This window comes from Hyaena hyaena, unplaced genomic scaffold (assembly GCF_003009895.1).
Source record: "Hyaena hyaena isolate Hyena2069 unplaced genomic scaffold, ASM300989v1 scaffold_42, whole genome shotgun sequence".
Taxonomy (NCBI): domain Eukaryota; kingdom Metazoa; phylum Chordata; class Mammalia; order Carnivora; family Hyaenidae; genus Hyaena; species Hyaena hyaena.
The window spans coordinates 3726527-3752723 of NW_024080674.1; the positions used below are offsets into that span (position 1 = coordinate 3726527).

Here is a 26197-nt window from a genome sequence, read left to right on the forward strand (position 1 = left end):
TCTTACTGCTGGTCTTTACACAGACAGGCTCACACTGTACATGTTATCTTATAATATGATCTTGTAATCCAGACATCTAACATGCCTTCATTTACTCAGTTTGATTTTTAAAAACAAAACAAAACAAAACACTGCATTTTCTAGGCATATCAGTCATATTAGCAAATAGACTAAATCTGCTTCTCCCAATATTTTCACAATAATTTCATTTTCTTGTCTTATCACTTTACCTAAAACCTCTCCAAAACAAGGTCTTGTAAGAGCTGGATTGGTTTAAAAATAGTAATAATAACTTCAGCATTATTTTAACAGGTTTGAGGTATAGGCTCTTGTGTTTAAGCAGCTTTCTTCTATTCTTGTTATTACATTTTAATTATTAAGAGCTGCTGACAAGGCCAGCTAGAACTCAACAGTTTTCACCAGGGAGAGCCTAACCTCCATGGAGAGATGCTACTCCGGACAGAAAAAGCTCTTTGCCTTCTCTCACTGCCTGGCCTCTAACCTCACAATCCCACCGAATTAGTTTTTCTCCTTGGGCCTTTCCCACAGGCCTGGATAATGACACTTGTGACCGTTATTCTCTCGAGTCAGCTATCTGCCCAGTGTGCTTTCAAGCTCGCCCATGCAACTGGACAGGCAGCACCAACCATCCAATGGCCTGTCTCCTGCTCTCTTCAGTGTCTTCTGAACTCAGTCACTCTGGAACAACTTGCCCTTCACTGGCTACTGTTTCTTTCCTTTTTACACCCCACCATTGAAGAATTCTCATTCAGAAAATCTAAGCGACACTGAAAACCAGATCACATGTGAAAATCCTATGACCACATGTGAAAATCCTATGACCACTGAAAATCAACTGCCCGTGTGTGTTGCAACTGGGCGGTGCCTATCTCCTGGGTGATTTGTCCCACAGAGCAGGAGTCATGGAGAGTCAGATGATCCATTACCACCTGAGAATATTCACTCAAGAGTAAGGGCAAATATCTCAAAGCCTCCTTTGTTACTGGTACTTTCCCTGTATGTTTTCTCTTCTACTTCGCTTTTCTCTTTTAATTACAGACAACTTGACATTTCTATCACTGTTGGGTCTTTTTCAGACATGTTGATACTTTAGTCCATTCTGAATGGCACTAAATGGTTCTTCTCTCTTGGTCAGAAACAACCTTTCAGCAGCCAGGTTAGAAACTGTAAGCTAGCGTAACAGTCAGCAGGCTAGCAAAGTACATTCAAACTGACAATTTGGTTTCTGATCTATTTATTTCTCTTACACGTAGTTGTTGCTTTCTTAAACAGTTTTAATTTTTTTTATAGTTTATTTATTTTTGAGACAGAGACAGAACATGAGCGGGGGAGGGGCAGAGAGAGAGGGAGACACAGAATCCGAAGCAGGCTCCAGGCTCTGAGTCATCAGCACAAAGCCCCACAAGGGGCTTGAACCCACGAACCGCGAGATCATGACCCAAGCTGAAGTCGGACACTTAACCTGACTGAGCCACCCAGATGCCCCTTAAACAGGTTTAGAAAAAACACAAGGACATGTCAGGGATATAAGATTAGAGAAAGGGATGCTCTTAAAGCGCAGAATAAAAAAACTACAATTAAACCGTCAAAAATAGCTTTACTAACACGAGAGTCTATAGAAAAACAAACAATACAAATGACTACGAGTAAAACTAAGGAAATGTGAATAAGATGGGCAAACTGTATCAATGTCACTATCCTGCTGGTTGTGACATAGTTTTGCATAACGTTAGCTTTTGCAGGGACGCTGGACAAAGTGTACAAAGTGTTCTGTATTACCTCTTACAACTGCACATCAAACTACAATTATCTCCATAAGAACAGGAATTAAAAATGACTGACAGGGGCGCCTGGCTGGCTCAGTCAGTATAGCATGCGACTCTTGATCTCAGCATTGGAAGTTCGAACCCCACGCTGGGTGCAGAGATCACTCAGAAATAAAATCATAAAAAAAAAAAAAAAGACTGGCAGAATACAGACAAGATGTTAATGGAACTTCTGTATAGTGAGAGAGATAAAGAAAATTTTTATTCTTTTGTTTGTTTTCCATAAACGCATCACTTTATAATGAAATCTAGTATAAATTAGTAATATAATCATTCTTAACGAGGTTAATAGGATATAATTAAGACTTTGGACATTTAAAAAATACTTTATAAGGGCGCCTGGGGGGGCTCAGTCGGTTAAGCATCTGACTTCAGCTCAGGTCATGATCACACAGTACAGGGATTCGGGCCCCGTGTCAGGCTCTGTGCTCTCAGCTCGGAGCCTGGAGCTACTTCGGATCCTACGTCTCCCTCTCGCTGCCCCTCCCCCGCTTGTGTACACTCTGTCTCTCTCTCTCCCAAAAATAAACATTAAAAAAAGTTTTAATACTCTATGAAATCTCAAGGAGTATGAGTAAAGTGAATATGACTTCACAAATCACAGGACTCTAGTATGAAACAAACCCTTAATTTTTAAAATCGGTACAATCAAAGACCTCCATGAGTCATTATCTCAAGAGATGGCACAGTCTAGAGACCAGTCATGCCTTCCCTGTGTCCTTGAAAAGTCTAAGCCACTTCTACCCAACTGACCTCTTCAAACCAGCTTAAAGCCCAATCTTCAACACTCTCCTGGCACCTCTTTTAGTTTTCTCTCACGGCACTTTCTCCACAAAATTGATCGTCGGTGTGACTGTTACATGCTGTGACCATGGAAAAGACCACAGGCCTATGTCCCTGACCACTCCTTCCTTGTCAGTGCCTAGCACACTGCCTGGCAACTAGAGGTGCCCAATTAAGCTGTGACGAGTTACGTGCCTACATGGCTTACATAAATTTACAGAAGACTGTCATAATGGTTTATAGGGAAATTAGAGGACTCTTCTGTTCAAAGAATAATCATTAGGTAGAGAACTCTGAAGCGCGGAGTCCTTCGTATGGTTTAATTCCACAATCATTTCTGAATAGCAACTAAATTCTACAGTTAGCAAGAAGCAAAACTGCATGCAATTAACATTAACCTTGGAAAAAATACCTTAAGCTGCCACCACAGAGGCCTTAGATACTGTAAAGGCCAGATCTTAACCTCTTTTGTTTCTCTTTCAACTGTGGTCTCTTTCCCTAGAGATGTCAAGGTGTAGTCTGATAGGACAATGTGGTATTTAAAGGAATTTCTCTTTTTTTTTTTTTCCATGGTGGGGCGTGGAGGCTAACACTATGTACAGTTTAACCAAGGAAGGTTAAGTATGTGTGCAATACAAGCCCATAAGGCGATGTGGGCTTCGTGCTACAGTACTTTAGGTCCTGAAGACACAAAGATGTGAAAGACTTGATCCCATATTCTTAGAGGGTTCACATGCTGGCTGAGAAGAAAATAAATATACGTAAGGAACAAAAACATTACTTCCTATAAAACGTTGCTAAGTGTAACGCGGAACAGCATGCTGCAAAGAAATGCTATTTGACACATCAGAAGCTGATGAAGTTCATTCTAGTGGCTTTCCTTCTGTAACCAGATCCTGAATTTCTCCTAAGCAGAGGATTCCTCAGGTAGGCCCCAACAAAGAGAGCAAGAAACCAGCTGAAAGCCACCGGAAGAGGCCAGAGACCAGGAGGGCCTGGATCACGAGAAGGGATGAGGAGAAGTGAGAGCAGTTCAGACACACATTTAAGAATGAAGGCGGAGGGGCGCCTGGGTGGCTCAGTCAGTTCTTGGCTCAGGTCATGATCTCACATTTTGTAGGTTCAAGCCCCGTGTAGGGCTCTGTGCTGACAGCTCAGAGCCTGGAGCCTCTTTCCAATTCTGTGTTTCCCCTTCTCTCTCTGCCCCCACCCCTGCTCATGAGCTCTCTCTCTCTCAAAAATAATAATAAACATTAAAAATAAACATTAAGAAAAAAAGAATGAAGGTGGAATAGTGGGCAATGAGCTGGATGTAAGGGCAAGTCAGAGAGCTGGAGTTTAGGTTTTGAGTTAGCACAACTAAGGATGGAGTCTTGTTAGGTAGAGTATCTGCTGGTTTGATAATTACCCAATGGATTTCTCAATGCAGAAAAAAGAATGTTTAGTGGTTAAAAAAAATCAAGCTTATAAGACAAGATAAACCAGTGGTTCTTTATCACAAAACCTATCCTCAAAAAGCATCCAAACGTCTACAGAAACCTAATGAGCACAAAGAGTTAGAAAATGTATAAAATCTAAGGGGTAACCCATTGCTGTCATATTTTTAAAAAATGCAGCATAATTTGCACAGGTAGAAAAAAGACTTAAGTGCTTGAGTGATTTTCTGGCAAAAATAATTACGTATTTTTCAGAACTGCCAGTAAATTAGAGAGAGAAAAATATAAAGTCTCATTTCGATAAAATTTGATAGAAGACGTGCTACTTAAGATGACTGCTTCTATGGCCAGACAACCTTCCCCCCTTCTCTGCCCATGACTATTTAGGGGGCGGAAATGCTAGAAACTTCCACCAAACTGCACCAGAACGTGCCTGGGACACAGTCTACAGTTCTGGGGAGCAGCCACGTTCCCCCTGCAGCCCCGCCTGACCTATCGTCTTGATCACAATGACATCAGACTGAACTTCCTTCTGGGTGTGCTCAGTGCCCTTTTCTGCTGAGAAGGGAAATAGCAGCCATCAAGTCAGGGACAAAACGCTGTGTGTGAATAAGCAGGGAAGCTCCAGCTCTGGTCTCCAAAAGTCCGTTTAGAAGTGTGAGCTGTTCAGCGTCCCTCATCATCAGGGAAATACAAATCAAAACCACACTGAGACTCCACCTCATGCCGGTCAGAGTGGCTAACATGAACAAATCAGGAGACTCTAGATGCTGGCGAGGATGTGGAGAAACGGGCACCCTCCTACACTGTTGGTGGGAATGTAAACTGGTGCAGCCCCTATGGAAAACAGGGTAGAGGTTCCTCAAAAAATGAACAATAGAACTCCCTTATGACCCAGCAATAGCACTGCTAGGAATTTACCCGAGGGATACAGGAGTGCTGATGCACAGGGGCACATGGACCCCAATGTTCACAGCAGCACTCTCCACAATAGCCCAAACATGGAAAGAGCCTAAGTGTCCATCAACAGATGAATGGATCAAGAAGATGTGGTTTATCTATACGATGGAACACTACATGGCAATGAGAAAGAATGAAATCTGGCCATGTGTAGCACCATGGATGGACCTTGAAGGTGTTATGCTGAGTGAAATAAGTCAGGCAGAGAAGGATAGATACCATATGTTTGCACGTATAGGTGGATTAGGAGGAACTTATGGGAGGACCATGGGGGAAGAGAAGGGGAGAAAATAGTGGGGGAGAGGGAAGGAGGCAAACCATGAGAGACTCTCGAATACTGAGAACAAACTGAGGGCTGATGAGGGGGGGAAGGGTAGGGGGGTGATGGGCATGGAGGAGGGCACTTGTGGGGATGAGCACTGGGTGTTGTATGGAAACCAACTTGACAATTAACTATAAAAACACACACACAGCAAGTAAAAAAAAAGAAAAAAAAGTGTGAGCTGTTCAAGGGAAACGCTCAGGCTCACCCTCGCCACCAGCTCCCAGCCAACCCCTGGTATTCAGGCAGTGTTCAGTTGAGGGCAAAAGTGAGGTATAGGCTGAGTGCCGATGGGTTTAGGGTGGGGGGTGGGACATCTGCAGGAGAGCCGAGCCCTTGGAGCAAATGCCAGGGCCAGGTCCTGCCATGCCGTTTGGTCCTTCCCTAGGTCTGGTCTGCTACACCGCCTTACGCTGCCAGTCCCTGCCCAAAATCACTGACTTTGTACCCTAGGAAACACAAATCAAGCCATAAGAGACCCCGGACAAAGGGCACCTGGGTGACTCAGTCGGTTAAGCGTCTAACTTGGTTTCAGCTCAGGTAAGGATCTTGCAGTTCGTGGGTTAAGCCTCACGTCGGGCTCTGTGCTGACAGCGTGGAGCCTACCTGGGATTCTCTCTCTACCTCTTCCCTGCTCTCGCTCTCTCTCTCAAAATAATTAAATAAACTTAAAAAAAAAAAAAGAGAAAGAGAGAGACCACAGACATGCCCTACCCAAAGGCTTATCCCGTGTCCTGGCAGCAGACAGCTTGGACTCTGAAATACCGCCATGGACAGTTTTAAAGGGTGGAAGGAGAAGTGTGCTGTACAGTGTCCTGGCCTGTCATGGAAAGGTCTCATCTGAAAACGAATCAGAAATCAGAAATGCAACCGAGAGAGGCAATGTTAATTACAAGAGCCGTTATTTTCTGCAAAGGGATACACAACAGAGAAGGACATTGAAATACATGCAGTTTATGAAGTTTAGTCATCTGGCATTCTATAATTTCTCACGGCAGAAATAACATGTGAGAACTCTGCTGCAACATTTAATTTAGAAAACCTCAAAAAGACTATGGATTTCTTTCAAAAACAGGAGGCAGATAGGGTATTCAATTATAGACCAGAGGCAAAAACCCTGCTCAGAAGTTAAAAAAAAAGGCAACTGGGGACCCCCAAAAGGGGCTAAAGAAGAGAGAGCCAGGCCCAAACTCCACCCTAACTATGTCCCTCTCAGCTTTCATCTCCCCCCTGAACCTTGAATCCAGTCTGCCTCCAAAATCCACAGGGACCCATACTTACATCGAGGTGAGGAGAAGAATCACTTTGAGTTACAGCATTATAAGGGAAGGGATGTATCAATACATGCCCATCCCTCCCCTCCCCATGTAACACACACACGTTACCCCCTGGGGGCTATCCAGAATGGTTTATTTGCGAAATCACTATTATGTGATTTTAATATGAAATAGTATATAATCATTACCATATACACTAGTTCGATAAGGAAATTACCTACTATGTTAATGGGACTATGTCAGAGTATTCCAGATCAAAAATGTTCCGTGGGTGAGCTTGGAACTTGACCACTCTTTATAATACTGACTCTATAGAAAAATATGTTCAAAGTCCCAGACAACCAACTTTCAAACTTCTGAAACAGACACATTCGTGTATTAGGGACGGTCTGTACTTTGATGCTTGGTTACCATTTGACTTTACGCCAGCCAGAAACATCCATCTGAACACAGTTCCTGTGAACTGACCCCAAATAACACTCAAGGGGATGCGTTAGATAGTAATACATTTCGAGGTACTCTGTGACACATAAGACTGACACGGCTTTTACCCAGGCCTGTCGATTTATTTATTTTTTAATGTTTATTTTTGAGAGAGACAAAGTGTGAATGGGGGAGGGGCAGAGAGAGAGGGAGACACAGAATCTGAAGCAGGCGCCAGGCTCTGAGCTGTCAGCACAGAGCCCGACGCGGGGCTAGAACTCACGAACCATGAGATCATGACCCGAGCCGAAGTCGGATGTTCAACAGACTTAACCACCTAGGTGCCCCAACGCCTGTCGGTTTAAAAAGGACTCTACAGGGAAATTAAACAAACAAAAAACAAAACTCACAAACACGAAATTCTACCACAAACTGACCCTGTTCTTTTTTACAGACATTGTAGTCAAATTCCCGCCTGTTTATTACACCCCCCTCCCAACCTGCTTACACATGTGCTTGCCTCTGTCATCCATCTTCTTCAACTGGTGCTGGCGGATTAGAGATGCACTCTAAATACAGAGGCAGCAAGCAATGACAGATGGATTCAATAGCAGAAGAGGCAGTTTATGGCCAGCTTGCAGACAGGCAAACTCACGAGGTACACAGGAGAGGGCCCACAGAGTCTGGTTAGCATGTCCACAGCCAACACCACGGGCTCTGTATCCTTATAGGGAAGCAGCCTCGAGATCCAACATGTCGGTAATTGCTAGTGGTGGTTGCGGTGGCCGTGGGGGGAGAGGGTGGTGAGGAGGGGAAGCGAGGACAGGGGGAACACAAGACAAAGAGTACGATTGTGGGTGGGGACTCAGTAACACACAGCCTGCAACATGGGGACTGAATAAGTATGCTCGAACCCATCACACTGGAATACGAATGCTTACTGCTTCCCACACAATCTTCAACACGTTTTGTAAGGCTCCTGCCAACAAGCCTGTCTGTAAAGCTGTTTCTACTCTGCTCTCAACTGTTCTACCTCTGGCCTTCAACCTTATTTACAGGCATATTTATGTTTAAAAAAACCTCAGTCAATAGGGGCACCTGGCTGGCTCAGTCCATAGAACATGCCACTCTTGTTCTTGGGGTCATGAGTTTAAGCCCCATGTTGGGTGTAGAGATTACTTTTAAAAAATTTCAGTAAATAACACTGAGGGTTCAGATCTGCTGCTATAATGGAGAGAAGCAGGATGAAGGCAGGCAAGTGCTATAATCTAACAGGAAATCTCCCTTCTGTTTAGACTCAGTTACTCTGACAAAAAGCAATCCTGGGGCTCCAGGAGAGGAACACACTGGACCAGAAAGAACAGGATTCCCTTCCGGTCGGGGCCAGAGAGCTGCTCTGTGACCACTTTGTCACACTGGGTCTCAGTTCACTTGAAAAACAATCCTTGAAAAACAAGCCCCAACTCGTTCACCATAACGACCATGTTTTAAAATAGGTGCTTTGCGGGGCACCTGGGTGACTCAGGCCACGATCTTGTGGTTCACAAGTTCGAGCTCTGTGTGGGCCTCTGTGCTGACAGCTCAGAGCCTGGGGCCTGCTTCAGATTCTGGGTCTCCCTCTCTCTCTGCCTCTCCCCTGCTCACTCTCTGTCTTTGTGTCTCTCTCAAAAAATGAGTAACAAAAATTTTAAAAATTTAAAGTAGGTGCTCTGCAAAAAGTGGTCTGAAAATTATGAAACTTACGTGCTTTTATTCTAAATTTGACTACATTCACATAAAAATTCCAGCTTAAAAGACAAAAAAAAAATCAAATACAATAAGAAGCCAAACCAGCCCTAAACACCCTGCTTCACCAGACTAGATGTGTCATTCTCCTCCGAGCTATGAAGCCAAGCCTGCCTAGGCAAGAACAAGACTTTCACATGTATTTTTATTCCTCTCCTCCTCTTCTCCATTCAAATAATACCACTCGTTTCATAAGACCCAGAAGATGAGGGAAAAGTTAAGATCCATAAATAATAGCATAATCTTCAGCGCTGAACCAAGGATAATATGTTAAGAAAAAAGTTAAAAACAAAAACAGAGATTTCGTTTCAGATGCAAATGATTCACCTGCCCAGATTTTTTTTTTGCTATGAACTTTCTGGCAAGATCAAAATCTCAGGAAATTCCAAACAAATGAAACTCTAAAGGCAATTTACTTAGGAAAAAGGATCTAACTTAAGAGACCCAAGACACAGCCCCCATTCTTGCCTCGTTCTTTACTTTTACAGAGTTGCACCAAACCAACCACAAAATCATATGCTAACAAGAGCTTTGCTTCCTGCAAGCTGACAACTCTCTGGCTTTTAATAAATGCCTCTATTTCCTGTCAGCATTGGTCAGTCCCAGCTACCAAACTTATGAAGTTTGAATGAGGGAGACTTTCATACCACAGCTGTCTCTCATCCTTGGCCGGCACGCTGGAACACAAGCTACTAAGCCACAGGGCACTGCCCCTCCAGAGTGGCAGGGTCTGTGCGTGCCACAGAGGCAGAGCCAGCCAAGAAGCCAAGGACAGATGACAGACGAGACTTCGTTCCATTAAGTGTGATGCATGTATGTGCGACGTATTTATACATACGTAGACACGTGGGATTGGGCCCAGTGCAATGAAATCCAAGCACATACAACATGGTGAAGGGGACACCAGGAATTACACACAGTTGTCACTCAGAAGGGGCTTCTAATCTCACGGGGGGTGGGGGGACGTCAGACACAGAAAATTAATGGGTGAGAAGAATTAGAGAAATTAATTAATTAGAGAAAAGGAAGTAACACGTGGTTCACACAGTGCTATAAATTCATTATTTCTCTACCAAGCAGCTTCCAATTCATGAACCTTCTAAACAGCATAGCTCATCTACTGGCTCACGAACGACTGACTGACTGCTTTCTATCCCTCAGGTGCTGAAACGGGTACTAAAAGATACAAATGACTGAGAGGAAAGCAGTCCTGCCTCTGAAGACTTGACATATTACCTGCAAACCAACAGGCAATCACAGAACCATGGGCATAGTTACAGTATCGTCACCCAAGATGCTATGAAAGGGAAATACAGGGGCCGTGGGAAGACCTAGTAGAGGCCCCTGACTTGGATCCAGGGAAAGAGGAAATCAGAGAAAGCATCCAAAAAGGGATGCCCAAGATGTGACTGAAGGGAAGAAGTAGGATTAGCAAGGTAGAATGTTCTAGGCAGAGGAAACAGTCTATGTAAAGGCTCGTTGAGAGACAGCGAGCATTACCGTTTCAGGAACTAAGAGGGTTTTGAAAGTGGCACCGGAGTGCAAGGATGTGTGCGTGCATGCTCTGATTCCAGGGCCATTACTACTTCCTGGCCCCGGAAGAACAAAGGAGTCGGATGAAAAGGAGCAGTGAGGGGAGACCCCCTGAGGAGCTTCCCCAGCAGAGGATCACAGAAGAAGCCCCAGAGGGAGAGCCAGGAATAGCTAGAGAAAGAGAAGCTATACAAGGAAAGAAAAAGGAAATAAGAGTTGTGGCAACAGGGGTTACAGAATATTCAAGAAGCAAACAGGTCAGCCCCGTTCAACAGCACTATGACAAGGATGCAAAGACTCCGCTGGATTCGCAACAAGGAAGCGAACAGTGACCTTCTCAAGAATTATTTTAGCGGCCTGGCCGGGTGGAGCCTAACTTCCCCATCAAAGCGCCTGGAAGGTGAACAATGGACACAGTGACCTATTTATTTCAAACATTTCCACTGGAGAAGGAAACTACAGGGCAGGGGCTGCAGACAGAGTCCCGGCTGAAGGAAGCCCCAGAATGTTTCAAAGGTTCAAGTAAGAACGGGGGCAGAGAGGGAGGACTACACGGTGGCACTAACCGCTAGGGCGGATGCCTTGAACAGGTGAGGAGGAAGGAGTCAAGAGCACCGACGGGAGGGTCGCCTCGCAGAGGAACAAAGGCTCCCTTCGCCTTGGCAGAGAAATGAGGTAGGAAGGACGGCAGGAAGGTTCAGATCTGACGGCCAGGAGCTGAGGGGCACAGATCTGAGGCTGAAGACGGGATTTCTGGTGGCTCAACCTGCAAGAGCAGATCTTCCCCGCGCAGGCTTTCTTCTTAGCACTTGGGAGCCCGGGCACAGGGAGAGAAAGGCTGGCCACGTGGGCTGATGGCGAGCAGACAGGCCACAAGGCCAGGAGCACTGGAGAGACAACCCCAATAATGACCACCGTGTAAGAAGGGAAGAGAGGGCTCGGGGCTGGGAAGGAGCAGCTGGAAACTGGAGGAAGGAGAAGGCGCAGAGCCAGAGGGTGTGGAAGCACAGGAGGCTGGGGCCGCAGGGTGGAGGGTCTGGGTTGGCTGGTACGCCTCCAGGAGAGCAGATCGCAGGTCCCGAGGACCAGGACCTGCCTACAGGAGGGAGGCAGTGAAAGGAGAGGGACAGGCAGTTCCCAGGGAGGAGGTGGGGATGCTGGGGGCACCGCCCAAATGAACATGGCCCAGGGGAGACAGGCGCCTTGGAGCAGAAGACGTGCCGTGAGCTGGGTAAATTAAGGGGAGGAGGCAGGGATGCAGAGGGGGCCCGTTTAAAATAAACTAGCACAGGGGCGCCTGGGTGGCTTAGTCGGTTAAGCGTCCGACTTTCGCTTAGGTCATGATCTCACGGTTCGTGGGTTCGAGCCCCGCGTCGGGCTCTGTGCTGACTGCCAGCTCAGGGCCTGGAGCCTGTTTCAGTCTGTGTCTCCCTCTCTCTCTGACCCTTCCCTGCTCACGCTGTCTCTCTCTCTCTCCTAGAAATAAATAAAAAGCATTAAAAAAAATAAAAATAAAAATAATAAAATAAAATAAACTAGCATAATAAAGGCAAGTAATTAAACAATTTCCCCAATAGGGCACTTCATTGACTAGGGAGGAAAAATGCTTAAAGGACTCCTAAGATACACACGCACAACCCCCGGCCCCAAAACCTCCCCTCCAAACCCAAGTGTTTTTACTTTCCTGAGCAAATCTGAAGACAAAGCCAAATCAGTGAACCAGGGGTCTTATCCAGGGTCTAGACTTTACTGTATAAAGAATGCCTTTTTATAATTCTCTCTTATTCGCATCTGTCCTAAAAAACGGTAGCTTCCCTCTCCCTCCCCTTCAGTATTTTGGTCATTTAATGGCGCTATATTTTAGTGATTCTGTTAAGAGGACTGTGAGCTATTCTCTTCCTATTCCACACACCTGCTTCTGCTCTGCATGTTCCATATACATGCACAGGACTCCAAAATAAAACAAGTGCACACACGCACGCACACGCACACACACACACACATGCACACACTTTTAATCATCCTGCTCACCCTTAAAGAAAAAATAGTCAAGATGTCTTTTACTCTACTCTCTCATCTATTGATCAGGGAACCTCTCTCCTTTTCAAATCTTTAAATAATTCGTCATCAATGATTTTTTTTTTTTTTAAATCAAATCCAGGACTGCTTCTGCATCTAATCTTCACAGCTAGAATTACAAGAAGGAAAAGAGGTTGAAAAGCTTTCACAACTGTAATGGTTTGCAGATACTAATTATGACCCCTTCTATAGGGCAAGAACGGGGTAGTAAGCATGCAAATGACAAAGAGGCAGCAACCAGTAAATCCCCAAAATTTCTCAACATGATCATTTTCATGTTTAAATTTAAGCAATCGTAGTCTCAGAATTTGTAATCATATCCAAAATGTTTAAATGCCAGAAAATGAAAGCCTATCACTTGGCCACTTAAAAGGATAATTATCAGCAAATTTAAGTTATTTTATAAGGTACTTGACTTGAAAGCCATCTGTGTACCAGAAACTGCTAATAAACAGACCACATAATGGGATGAGCCAGCCAACATCATTAAAAATATGCTTTACGATTCACAGTGAGTTACTGGGGCCTTCATTCTCATGTGTCAGCTGCAAATCGGGGGTCTAACCACTTATTTTCAGTTTATTCTCAGTGAGTCAGGTTTAGACTTAAAGATTCCTCTGAGGAAACTTTATTATGTCTGTTAAAATATATAATGATTCTGCTTTTTATACAGACTGATGAGGATGTGCATCAACTCTCTGCACCGAAGCTCTCTGTCATGACAGTGAACACTGCATGTGCCTGCCCACTAAGCACAGCACCCCGTAGCCGGCGTTCTCAGGCTGCAAGCTGATGGCATGCACCCCCCACCCCCCACCCCAAAGAAGATGATCTACACAGATGACTTCACAGCATGGTGGCACGTGGTCAATAGCATGATTTAACCTCCACTATTCCACCCTATTAGAAGGGTCAGAAACCATTAGCACTGTCAAGGTAAGAAGTAATGGAATAGGAAATAGAACAGAAGGGAGAGAGGAAATATATGGCGGGGGGGGGGGGCACACAGATGCACACGATGGAAGGAGATGGAAGGAGGAGGGTTAAAACTGAAGAGGAAGAAAGTTAAAATATGCTCCTGTGCTTTCAAAGGTAAGTAATATAATACTTAACGTGAAGGGCAAGGAGGAGTATATCCAGATTAGGGGCCCAGAGAACATATGGGGCTCACTCCTGCTTGCTCTTGGGATCTCCACTTAGAGATTACTTTTATCGACTATCCTTGCCTGACAGCTCCTCCACCTGTTCCTGCTCTCAACCCCAATGAGCTACCTCTTCCCGTGTGTGCCCTGGGCCCCGGTCAGCGAGAGCGCGTATCACTCTGAATGGGGATCATCTCTATTCAGCCCCTTTGCTGGCTGGACTATGAAGTTTCTTAGGGCAAGAACCAAGTGTACCTTGCTCACCACCTATCCTCACTGTCTAGTGCAGGCCCTGGCACCTGGTAGCTGTTCATGTATTTGCTAAATGACTGAATGAATGGACCCTGCCTGCAAGGAGCTTACGATCTAAGAACAGAAGAGGAAATGAGCGTGGATGAAAAGCTTCATGGAGAAATTGGTCTTCGGGTTACTGACTTTCATTTCACATACACAGAAAAGTAGAAAACGGCTAATGCCATCGTGTCACATGATTTAGGAGTGCTAAAACACTGACCTGGTTTTGAGATCTCTTTTTGGGATTCAGGTTTGGGGGGGAGGGGGTGGGGAGAAAGGTACAAAACTCCAAACAAAGACCCTGATTCTTTTCTTATGGTAAAGAATCGTCCGTTATCTACTGCTTGTTCTAATGTGGCCTATACAACATACTTCTACGGAATAAAAGATTGTCAACAGGGGTCAAAGAAAAAGCATGACCTACAACATAGCCTGTACTTCTGTTGCTGAACAGCGCTAGAGACCTCAGCAACACACATTCTTTGTAACCTGTATATTTATTTCCCAGGATGGCTACCATTTATTTCACTCGTTGGTAGAGAAACCATCTAATCATAAGTTCAGACACATGACAAACGGCATCATCCCTATCCAAGTCATAAAACGAGTCATTAAAGACACTTCTTCGATTTCTCCATGCAAGCATATCTGGACAACTCATCTTTTTATCAAGTCCCATAGGAACCACCCAATTTAATTTCCAAGTTGCTCATCAAAAATAGTTCGTGGAAAGAGCTGAACATGGGACAAAAATACACTTACGTTCAGTCACCCAAGGTGGAAAAAAATGGTGGCGGCTTCCAACTTCCTCAAAATAGAAGAAGGGGGCTAAAGATGAAAAGGAAAAGAGGAAGGGCAAGATGAAGCACCTGGTTTAAGACTTTACCCTTCAAAGATTTCAATGTGACTTAAAATGACATTCTCACGGTAGCCATCAAACTTTATCTCTGGCTAGTCCTCCCTTGCTTTGATCTGTACCTAATGATAGTGTACCAGCTACTTAGCAAGGTTAAACATCATTTTAATTCATCTTAATTCTAACACCAGTATCAAATGCCAAGGGGGAAAACAACAACTTGAGACTAGAGGCTGCAGATCCAAGTGCATCCAAGGGCTGGGTGGCTCACATTCGGGGGGACAGCGTGACCTGCTGTGGAGCCGTGCCACACCGAAGGACACACACGTCCTAGAAGGCCACGGCCAAGTAAGGCTCAGACAACGTGGTCTTCAGATTTTTCAAAAGACCAGAAATTCAGATTTGTATGTAACTTCTCCCGATTGAGAAACAATGACAAAAATTTTTGACTTTTTAAAGGAAAAAACCACCGTGTGGACCAAGCAACACAGGGCTGTGGGTGGCTAGTTTGTGACACGTAGGCAAGAGGAAAGAACCCTGGGTAAAGGTCTAAATCCGCAGACTGTCTCTTCTGTGTCCTAACAGACCAGGAGCCTTAGCTTGCTTGCTCATCTCTCTGCAGCTGGGCGCTGGCGGGAGCATGGCCGCCACGCTGCTGCCAAGCTGGATCCAGGACAGGGGAGATCTCCGGCAGAGAAGGACATCAAGGCTCTGACACCTAACTGTCCTCCTAAAACGTTTCCTGCTATTAAAGACCAATTTATGGTGTATAATACATGGTACTGCATCAAAGCACTCTGTGCCCGGGGCACATAACAGAACCCAGTAAATGCTATTTACTGGGTTTTATTGTGAACGAGGAGAGAAGACGGATCAGACTGTGCGAGTCTCTCTTGGATGCGTGATGCTAGTCCGATTACAAAACCCAATAAACCGCTGGGGGCATAAAAAGAATTTCTCAGGAAAGAGTTTCTAAAGAAACTACACTCACCAATGTGGTATATGCAGTAATTTTACAAAATATTCGGATTTACATCCTCACGGGGCATTTTTACTATTTTCAAAGATGCAGTAATGGATTTTTCAAAGTTTTAATTTGAGCAAATATGAAAATTTACAGATCCATCTCACTTTTAGATAAGGGGGATCACACAACGTATGAAGCTGCCAAATCTAGCAGGAGTAGGACAAAGCCCCAAGTTTTCCCGAAGAGCTGCCCCATCCTCCTGGCTCCCCACGGGACTGGCGCAGTTGTAGAATGTCAGCGTCCAGACACTGTGTGAGGTCATCTGGTCTAATTGCCACATCCCACAGATTCTGCGTGTACCTCTTCCACGGCCCCACAACAGTCCAAGGCCAACCGAGAACCCAGACCTGGGCATCTTTTTCCATCGCCTCACAATTTCGCAGGGAGACGCATGTTCAGGGTGGTGGGTTAAGCGTGGGTAGCCGGGCAGCTTGGGACTAAAGCCTGGAAACACAACTGTTGTGTGTGAGACCAACTAGCACCGGAGACAGAGCTAAGGCCCAGCCCTTAGAAGCCAAACACCCTATCAGCCGCGGGGGCAGGGTGGGGAAGGTTCCCGACACACAGCCACTCCGAGCGGGCTTCCCTAGTGCGCTTCCCTAGTGCGTCTCCCGGTCACGCATGGTCTTTTAAAAATCCTCCCACCCTAACTGTGCCTTTCAGCCACCGGCCTGGAGCAGGAGACCCCAGCCTCTATGAAAGCATCTAATTCCCTCACTGGAGAAGCAGGGATGTCACTAAGCAAAGGAATTCATGGTTTTAAATAATGTTACTATGCTTTCAACTGTCCAACCTCCCAAGGATGGAGGAAATGTTTTGTGAAATGCAGGCCAGTGGAGAATATAGACTGTGTCCTACATTCAAAACTTGTCTTTCTAGAAAGCATGTTTTTAATGTCAAAGGATATAAAGCAAGCTGTGAACAGAGACTAAAATTAGCTCAAACCACAAATAACCTAACATACTTATCACTTCCTTGTGATCAACCTACAAAAATCAAACACTAAAGGCGTTTTACAAAACTAAGGGTGTGATGCTAATTTACGCCTTTAACTGCAGCTGTATCCTCTCTTCCTTCTAAAACAGACCTGACTTGTAAACGTTACTAAAAAAATGACATTTTATTAATTTGAAAGCCAAGCAGGAGGGAAGCCATTAGGGTTAAGTTCTAAGCCCTGTAAATAAAACAGCATGTACCGAGCTGTTCTTAAGTGGTTAGAATGGTAACCACCTCCTCAAGCTGAAGATAGGAAATTTTAGATGACGGGCCACACCCATCTCCAGCTGCGTTTCACACTGAGAACTAGGGACACACCAGACTCCAACTTCAAACCAAAGCTTGCCTCCATCTCCTAAAACCACTTATTTCCTACTTTCACAAACAAGAGCTTCCAACAAACAAAGCTGATTGGGAAACACAAAAGTTTCTTGTCATCGAGTAGTGGGGACAAGTTAGTTGCAAAAGGAAGCGTGGTTGACAAATACACATTGGCAAAAAAAAAAAGGACTAGGTTTGTTCAACGTCAGCTTCTTTTACTGTCATCCTCTCCGCGCGATGACTGTGCTCTGGTGAGTTTTCTGGGGAAAATACACGCTCACCGAGGCCAGGAAACAAGTGGTTCAAGAAAGGTGAGCACCGGACCGGCTGGCTGCCCCTGTGCAGTGAATGCACCGTCCCTCCGGGTCCCGGAAGCATTCTCGTGAGCAGGCAGGACAATACAGGGAAAGGAGAAGCAGAGCTGGGCCCATCTGCGGCAGGGACAGATGGCAAGAAACACCGCTAAGGAGGCCGATGTTCCCAGGGTGTGTTAATAAAAACTGTTAGCAGGACTGAAGGAACGCTGAACACACTGAGAAATGGTACCATGGTGGGTACACAAAGGACTCACCAAAACCCAGTATCACAGGGTTCTCAGGGAACCTTTAACAGACATGACCAGCTACCCCTCAGTGTGGCCAGATGGCCTGGCCTGCCAGGGATTGCTCTGTGAGTGTGGCTTCGGGCTCGAAACCCTGACCTTGCACCACTGTGCTTGGCCCCTTCGCCCCACCTCCGAGGATGATCAGAAAGACCCAGGCAAGAGGGAGGCGGTCTCCACGTGGTGGAATCACGGCAAGGCTCCTAACTTTGAGATGCTGTTAAAATGCAGCTCAAATCAGAGGAGTAACAACGATAAACAACAAGGCAGCACCAAACAAAATCTCCTCCCCTGCAGAAGACCAGGAAGTATCTTTCTCTCCAAGCCACACAAATATGTACGATATTTACGACCGATATTTACAACCGAGTGAAGGCATTTCTTTCCTTCACCCGTGCAGAAGCAAAGGAAGCCCTCTTTGAACAATGAGGCAGTACAAAACCTAAAAGATGAATATAACCGTGACAAATGTTTAACCATCAAGGGAATTTAAAGCTAATTTACCACATTACGTTAAATGCAGCTTGCCGATTTGTTCTCTTGACTGAAGTTATATTCAGAAGTGATTTCATCCAGAGACATTTTTAAGTTACCTCCTGTGCTTAAGAGAACTCCAACTATTTGGAATAATTACTTGATGTTCGCTTTCCTGTAAGCCATCCACGACAGTGTATAATTTTCTGAGTAATCAGCACTCATCAGAATAAAAACTAGCTAAGCTGTTTAGTGAAACTTACTGTGGCAATTTAAAAACGAGATTTCCTCAAAAGGAAGAGATGCACCAATAAGAGATCCATTAGGTAAGAAAACGTCAGGGGAGCGGGAAACATTTCATGAGAACAACAGAGATCAGGAGGACATTTTCCTTCTCCAATCACTAACTAATACGTTTTAAAAACAATTTTGGAAACCTAGTTTTGCTATGCTCATCTTATCTTTGCAAGTGGTGTCGCTTGCCCACAAAAACCACAAACACGGCCGAGGCTTTTCCTTCTTCATCTGTAAAAGAAAACATGTCTCACCTAGTCTTTGGGAAGAAGCTTCTGCAAGTTAAAGAGAAGGAGCCCGGGACACAAGTCAACTTGAGCCTGAAGGTTTACTTCAACAAGCGGTTAAGCCTCAGTCAGGATCCTGAATTTCCCGGCACAGCACCAGATCGAGAGTAGCAAGGAATACATGTACATTTCCAGAGAAAATACAGACCTTAAGTGTCACTTTGCTAACAAGCTATGTTTACTTTGTCGGCCCAGATGGCAGAAGTAGCTTCTCGAAGCACCAATTCGAGCTAATTACCAAGGACTATCTGCAAAACTTACTGCCTTGGTAGAATCAAAAGCATTCAGAACTAAGAAACCGAATCATGTCACTTTTTTTTTTTTAAATACCAAAAGTCATGGATTAATAGTTACTATTTTGTCTGTAGTGTGGCTCATACAGCATCAATCAATGGATTGGGGGAACTAGACTTTTCCTTGGCTATTTATTTCGGAGAAAAAAATCTTCCACGTGAAACTGGAAATGTTTTCAGACATTCACAATTTATAAGCTGTCAGTAAATATACTCATGATTATGTCAAGCTGCCTAGTTAAAAGGGCAGCAGCTAGGAAACTCTGAAGCCCACTTCCACAGAGTATTACTTCTAAAATACTGGAGACTTAGGTACTTTCTTCTTCAACATGGCAGCTGTGTAAACTATCCTACTATTCAAATGAAGTTGAGACCAGATGTAGGCTTCTTTCTAAAATTACATCATAAAGGGCAGCTACTCTTCGCCTACCTAGCTGGGGTTGAATCTTTCGTAAATTCTCGAGAATCAGTTCCTCTATCTTTTACAGGAAAAACCACCCAACTGCTACTTAGAGAAAAACTGCAAGCATATCTCTTATGTCAGTGCTACTCATTTTCCCACATCACTAAATCAAATGAACCCTACTTAGAAAAAATGCTTAATACCTCTGGGGGAAAAAAGACTCCATTCTTTTGAATCTCTAACTATACTCACAAAACTCCTATAAACTTTGGAGCCTAACTGTACTCACCAACACCCACACACCTGACAAAACTGAGTAACTACTGCAGTGTTTACAAGGATTATTTCAAGAACATTAAATTCTCTCTGTGAGTACATTAAAGACTTTTATTACTTGACATGAACTCAGTGATCAGTCAGGCCAGGATCATTTTTGACAAAGGAACGGACTAAAGAAGAAAGGAAGGAGCCCATTTAGCATGCTTACTGATAGAGCTGGGACTAAACAAAAAGCCAAAGATTAAGCTACTCTCCTGGACAGAAGAGTGTCTGATCAAAGACCAAAAATGTTTGCCGTTACCATTTACACTTAAAAAAAAAAAATCAGATTCCATAAAGGATGTTACCTTATGGAGAACCATATTTTACATGCCATAATCAGAAATATTTTACAAACCAACTACATGCAGAGCCCTTCTAAAAGGCACATGAGAACAAGTCAAGAGGGAGGAGGACAGAGCAATTCAATAATTCTGATACAGCACCTCCGATTTTCCCATGAAGTTTGCCTGAGTACAAGTACAAATTTGTTACTAAATGTAAAGTTCCTGCAAAGCGGACTGGTGGTGTCAGCCGCCCCTAGGGAAGAATTCAAGGCTTTCTTCCAAGCCACCACCTTAGGCAGAACTAAACTGCCTCGGGAGGCCATACCTTAAAATATGACTTTCTCCCAGGGACCTCTGCTATTAGTACTAATGCGGGTAATCTCACTGCTTCTATCATTCCTTCCCCACCTCGAACGGGGGTTGGGAAACCTGTCTTGTTCACCTGTATATTGCCAGGGCCTGGCAGAGTGCTGCCAACCAATTTAATCCCAACATCTCTCGGGCACTTTTTGCCAGGTGCAGAGGATGCCAAGGTGACTGGGAGGGAAAAGCTGACCTCAACAGCGCGGACTCAGGACACAGGCCCTGACAGAAAGAAACGGTGGCTTTAGATGGGGTATGTATGAGACTGTCTGGGAATATACACAAAGGTGAGCGGGCAAAATCCAAAGCCAAGGGACGCACACATTTGAGCCGGGCGGCGCAGGGCAGGCTATGGGACAGGCAGCCTGGACAAAGTGGTTAAGCCAAGACACAGAAGAATGGAAGAGGAGCCTGGAGGGCGCTGCACCTCTGAGCGTGGCCGGAATAGAAGGTACGAGGCAGGGGCAGGCTGGAACCTGGCTGCCACGCTAAGCCCTTCAGCCCTTACAGGTATTACTAAGAAAGCACAAGAAGTAGTTACACAGAGGGACAGGTCAGGGTCTGTTTTAAACACAATCGCTCTAGCGATATCGTGAAGAAAATATGTGGTCAAGGCGGGGGTGGGGAGGAGGTGCGAAGAGACCATGAGGGGAAGGTATCAATTCATGACTGGGTTCCCTCATTTCTGCGGTGTGAAACTAGAGACGGCAGGAGTTACTACAGGCAGAATGTGAGAACTCAGACCACTGGGGTGGCAGGAAGGGGGCCATGGTGACCAATCCACGCAGGGTGGTGGAGGGACTGGAGAACTATCCCCGGCATTCACAGATATTCAAAACACGCACATCAAAATGACTGGAACCGAACTACATGGTCTCGGAAACAACAGTAGGAAGAAGCACACCCCACCTGTTTGTCAGCATTGGTTGACTACAAATGAACAAACTGACAAAGTAACAAAAATGAACAAATAAACAGGAACACCTGGGAGGGACTGGCCAGCTTGTGCAGGAAGACGCGTGGGCTCAGGCAGGCTTACAAAAAAGTGCCTGCAATTCCGACCCCAGCATAGGACATAAACTGCCAAAAGGATTCTGCAAGTTGAAGGTCAAAAACAGGCAATTCAGAAAGGGGGTGGGGGGGAAGGCACAATTATTTCAGCAGTTTATAGTCTGAAAATTTCTTTTCTTACAGGACATTTTTAAATGTACCTTTATCATGACATGCAGTATACAGTCAATTACATTATTATTCAATCCCAGGTATTTACAGGTTTGGGGAAGATTCTCATGTTGAAATGCAAATGCAGTGCCCTCCCTCCCCCTAGCCCCTTCACCGACACCCCCCCTCCACCATGAGACATCATGGCAAATGAAAGGGCTGCATTCCCACTATGCCCCAGCTGCCTTTTCAGAGCCTCCTCGCAGTTTACATACTGCCAAAGGCACCAAAGTATACCTATAAACACGCCAGGGAGGCCAAAGAAATAACGATAGCAAAAGTCCTCCCCCTCCACTATTTCTACTTGTGCTCCCAGTTAATTTGAGTCCAGACAATGACAAAGGTCTTCACGCCATTTCCAAAGTGGTGACCAGACACCTAAATTTAGTTCCCTCAAACCAAGGCTCCACAAGAACATTTAGATCTGATGGGTCACTCAACATGACTAGAACTTCCCAATCTCTCCATGTCATTTCCGTTTTGTCGTTTGTTGTTTTTTTTTTTAAGTGAGTCATTGCGTATAGATCTTTTCTCCTCTGCACAGTTTTTCTCTGAAGAGAATGGTACTTACGTAAAAATTATTAGCAAGTTTTAATATTCATCATTTTGGGATTGTAACAATATAAGCTGCAAGGAATTGTAGTGACCTGCTGTTATGACTAGATCCCATTTCATAATGAAAGCAGCTATAAAAACAAATGTCAATTGGAAGAGTGGCCCATTTTACAAAGCCTGCCTCTAACATAGAATAAATCTTGACTTAAAGTCACGAGCTATTGTTGCAATCTTTTTTTATCAGAGACAATCAAATCATTCACACTGAAAAACGGTGACCAGTGTCGGAGGATCAGAAAACTGGAGAGGAGACAAAGAGCACAACACCTGACCCAAACCTTAAACTACACACGGAGGGCAGCTTATGAGCTACCTGCATTCACTGCAGCCCTCTCCCCTCTCATTCTAGCTCCGAAACCCAATCCCTTGTCCCCATCTGCAATCACTGCCCTTCTGGATAGGCAGCGTATCTCAAACTCCAGGCTCACAAAGTATTTCTTCCACTTTTCAAAACGGACACACAACTGCTTAAATGGCAGACGACAAGTTTTTAAAACCATCTCCATATGCTCTCGAAGCGGACTTTTTATAGACACCAAATGCTTCCTAGTATCTGTGCTGTTAGATTTGACGATTAAAAACCCATTTCTGCTCAATTTATCAAGTTGAGCAGCACGGAGTCCTCCTTGCCTGAGCATTTGTTCCCAAGCAGCCCTACTCCTGGACATTCAAAAGTCTACCTCACCCTTTGTTCTTTTCCCAATGCTTCCAAGTTTTTGCATCTGCTGTCTTAGTTAGGGAAGTATAGTAAGAAATAACTGCACTGCATCGTTTACAGAGTTTTAAGCCCAAATCACATATTATTTTTCTAATCACAAGAGCCAAATAAGCTCAAAATGACTTCGTGTAAGGCCACCTTCATTGTGGCAGGCGATATTAACTTTTTGACTTCTGTTTTCTACCAAAGTAAATACATTTTTGGAATGCTTGAAAAATGATGGTTTTTGGTAAACTAACACACACTTTGGGAAATCTCCCACTTGAGACTCAAGGTCATTGAAATTCTGTGTTCTTAAAAATGCTACAGTTGCCCAATAAAGAGCCACTTTCAACTTCGAAAAGGAGTAAAGATTCCGACTTCAACGTTTGGGATATAGGAGATAATCTGTCTGGGCTATAGGAGAAATCCTAGAGTGGGCAATTCTCTCAAATAAAAAGAAACCACCTCCGGGAACGTGCAACCCACTAAGATGCCAGGGAGATCTCCACACACAGCAACCTGACAAACTCCTGGCGTTCAAATGCAGTACCCGAACCCAGGAACTGCCACCACAGGTACCACAGCGCTCGCCGTGCCGGGGCAGTGGGCTTCCCACGCTGCCCTACAACAGCAAGAAATAAAATTCAACCAACAAATTCTGGGGATATACATCCACCGCTGTCCACCCAGTTTCAGTACCAAAGACTGTCCCCAGGGCTTCCCGGAGGCCACCTCCACTTGTGATGGATGGGCCAGGGCACAATCAACACTTCAAACAATTTTCTCCTTCAAAGCCACTTGGGCTGCTACTGCATTAAACCTGATGCAGAAAAGCTGTTCACACATTCTCAGTGCCACTAGTGGAAGTCATTCAATTAACTCGGAGAGACCTGACAGCATGCAAATGTCCTGTATCGATTCCTTGTACTTGTAGAGATTACAGCGGTTATAAATATTAGTCTATCAGAAGTTAATATCCATCACAGCCCTGGTAAGAAGCATCCTGTCAAATAGGCTTGATGCAAAGCCACATGAGCCCAAGCCTGCCCAAAAAAAAAAAAAAAAAAAGGCTTTTGTTAGTCAAGCATACCAAAGCCCTGCTTAAAGCTTTTTTCCTTTTTAAGTAGAGCTCAAAATAGATTTTAATACTACCAGCTGATGGATCTTACAATTTGCCTCTGGAGCCTGGAAGCTGAAAACAGAATAAACTGCCCTCTCCCTTTACACCCGTAACAGAATCTCTCTAGTCTGTCCGTCGCTTACTTCGAGCGCCAAGTGTGGTTTTAGTTAATCCTCACAACCCCCGCAGTGACATTTCATCGGGCGCACATATTTTCCTTGGGGAATTTGGCTGCTTGTGAAAGTCGGCCTATCCGTGTGGCTAACGGGATGCTGCAGGGACAGGTGAGCCCCTGCCTTCCTAACCTTTCTTTACGAACAGCGGGACCCACAAGGAAATGAGGACTGGGAGGCCTCAATGATCCCAGCAGGACAAAGAGGAGGAGACGTTTGTTGGGGAAAGAAAGGGGCTATTTTAGCGACGGCAAAACCCGTTGCCCTTCCGCTGCCTGGAAAGGTATTACTCTGGCCCCAGACGAGGGGGTTCTGCAGGCCTTCTGGCCCAAAATCGCTTTAGCCCGATCATCTCAGGGCTCGAAGCAGAAGTCTCTTCCGCTGACAGATCCTCCCTGGCCCCCTCCGAGGTGGCCCACCTTCCAGGCAGCGCCTCTACCCGGCTATGAGGTTTTGTTTCCTTCACAGCGCTGGTCACAATCTGAAATTATCTGCTCGGGTGCTGGGCTGCCCTATTCCCCTCTAAGCTCCACGAGAAACAGGGTCTTGTCCGCCGCGTTCTGCCAATACGGCTTCCAGCGCCAGGCGCGGTATGGAGTCGGCAGGCCAGTTCACGTCCACCAAATGAATGAACAGGAAGGGGCGAGGGGACTGTCATCCTTGGGACCTGACACACACCGAGACTAGGGGAAAGGAAATGTGAAGGAGGGAGGGGGGAGTAACCCTTTCCCCCAGGGAGACAAAGGAAGGGAGTCTGAGGTGGTCCAGTCTAGAAAAGGAAGTAGTGGGGGGTGTTCTATCAACCCCAGGGGACAAAGAGTGGCTAAGCAGGGGGGCGGGGTCACGGTGCGAGGGGTTCGCGCTGAGAACACAGACCGGCGGCTTCCAGGCTCGGGAGGTCACCGGGACTGGAGGATATGAGCCGGGTGGGGGATCAAAGGGGTCTGTGAGGCCCGGGAGAGACGCAGGCCCACCCGGGGGACAAAGAGAGAGGAGGCCAGCCTCTGTCGCCGTCCGATCGAATCCTCAAGCGGCAGGGCGGACGCGGAGGGCGAGACCCAGAGGGAGGACGGGTCCCGGGGGTCTGAGGGGAAGGTTCCCGCGGCCTAAGCGAGGGGCCTGCCGCGCCCCGGGGCGCTACCCCACCTGGTAAATGGCCGCCCAGCTCCCAGCCTTGTCGATCTGTTCGAATTCCTTTTCCATCTCCATGACGGGCCAGGGCGGCTGCCGCGCCTCCTCCTGGGCCCACTGCACCGCCTGCCGCTCTAGGCCGCGCCGCGCTCTCGGCTCCGAGCCCCGCTACAAGCCTCGACTCCCGCCGCTACTGCCGTCCCAGCCGCCGCTGCTTCTTCATGTCAACCCGGCAGCCGGAAGTACGCACCGCGCTGCCGCAGGCTCCGCCCCTCGCGTGAGGGAACCAATCAGCACTCGAAAATCTGGGCAAGCACTTCCGCGGGGCGGAGCCGGGGGGTGGTGCTGGGGAAGTGGCCTCAGCCCCGCGAGATATCCAGAGGCGTGCGCTCCCTCCTCCCACCTCCGCCCCCCCGCCCCGACCTGGGGCTCGGGGCTTGGGCGTGGCGTGCGCCCGTTGCCTAGGCGACCCCGGGAGTCCCGCCCACGGAGCGTGGGCTTGCATGGCCTCAGTGGATCTTGGGTTCAAGCCTCAACGCGGCGGGTTGAGTCAGAGTGACCTTGAAGTAGTCATGCATCTTTCCTACCGCGCCAAGGCCCTGGCCTTAGTGCTGCAAGCTGGAGTATGGGCCGAGGGCTGCATGCCTTCCGCCTCAAGGCCAGACATCCGCCCCTTTTTCGGAGGGTACCGGCCTTGGCTAAAACGCAAGATTTCTGTTTGAAGTCTCCTATCCTGGACGCTACGGAAATGAATGGATTGGGGTCTTGGAATGATTTTCAGTATTTCTCAAAGTAGCAAGGAACTCCTCAAACTGGACTCAGTGGAGCACGAATTC

At 46.0% G+C, this 26197-nt stretch overlaps 1 protein-coding gene across 2 annotated transcripts in view; it reads right to left on the bottom strand.

Moving 5' to 3' along the window:
* PTPN1 (protein tyrosine phosphatase non-receptor type 1) overlaps positions 1-25584 on the bottom strand; it is a 65114-nt gene extending 39530 nt beyond the window's left edge. The window contains exon 1 of one of the 2 annotated variants that reach the window (XM_039229995.1): positions 25377-25584. In XM_039229995.1, coding sequence (XP_039085926.1) covers positions 25377-25439 — 63 coding nt within the window. In that variant the 5' untranslated portion in view covers positions 25440-25584. The remainder of the gene's footprint in view (positions 1-25376) is intronic. The other variant, XM_039229996.1, reaches the window with a different exon arrangement.
* Between the last annotated feature and the right edge of the window lie 613 nt (positions 25585-26197).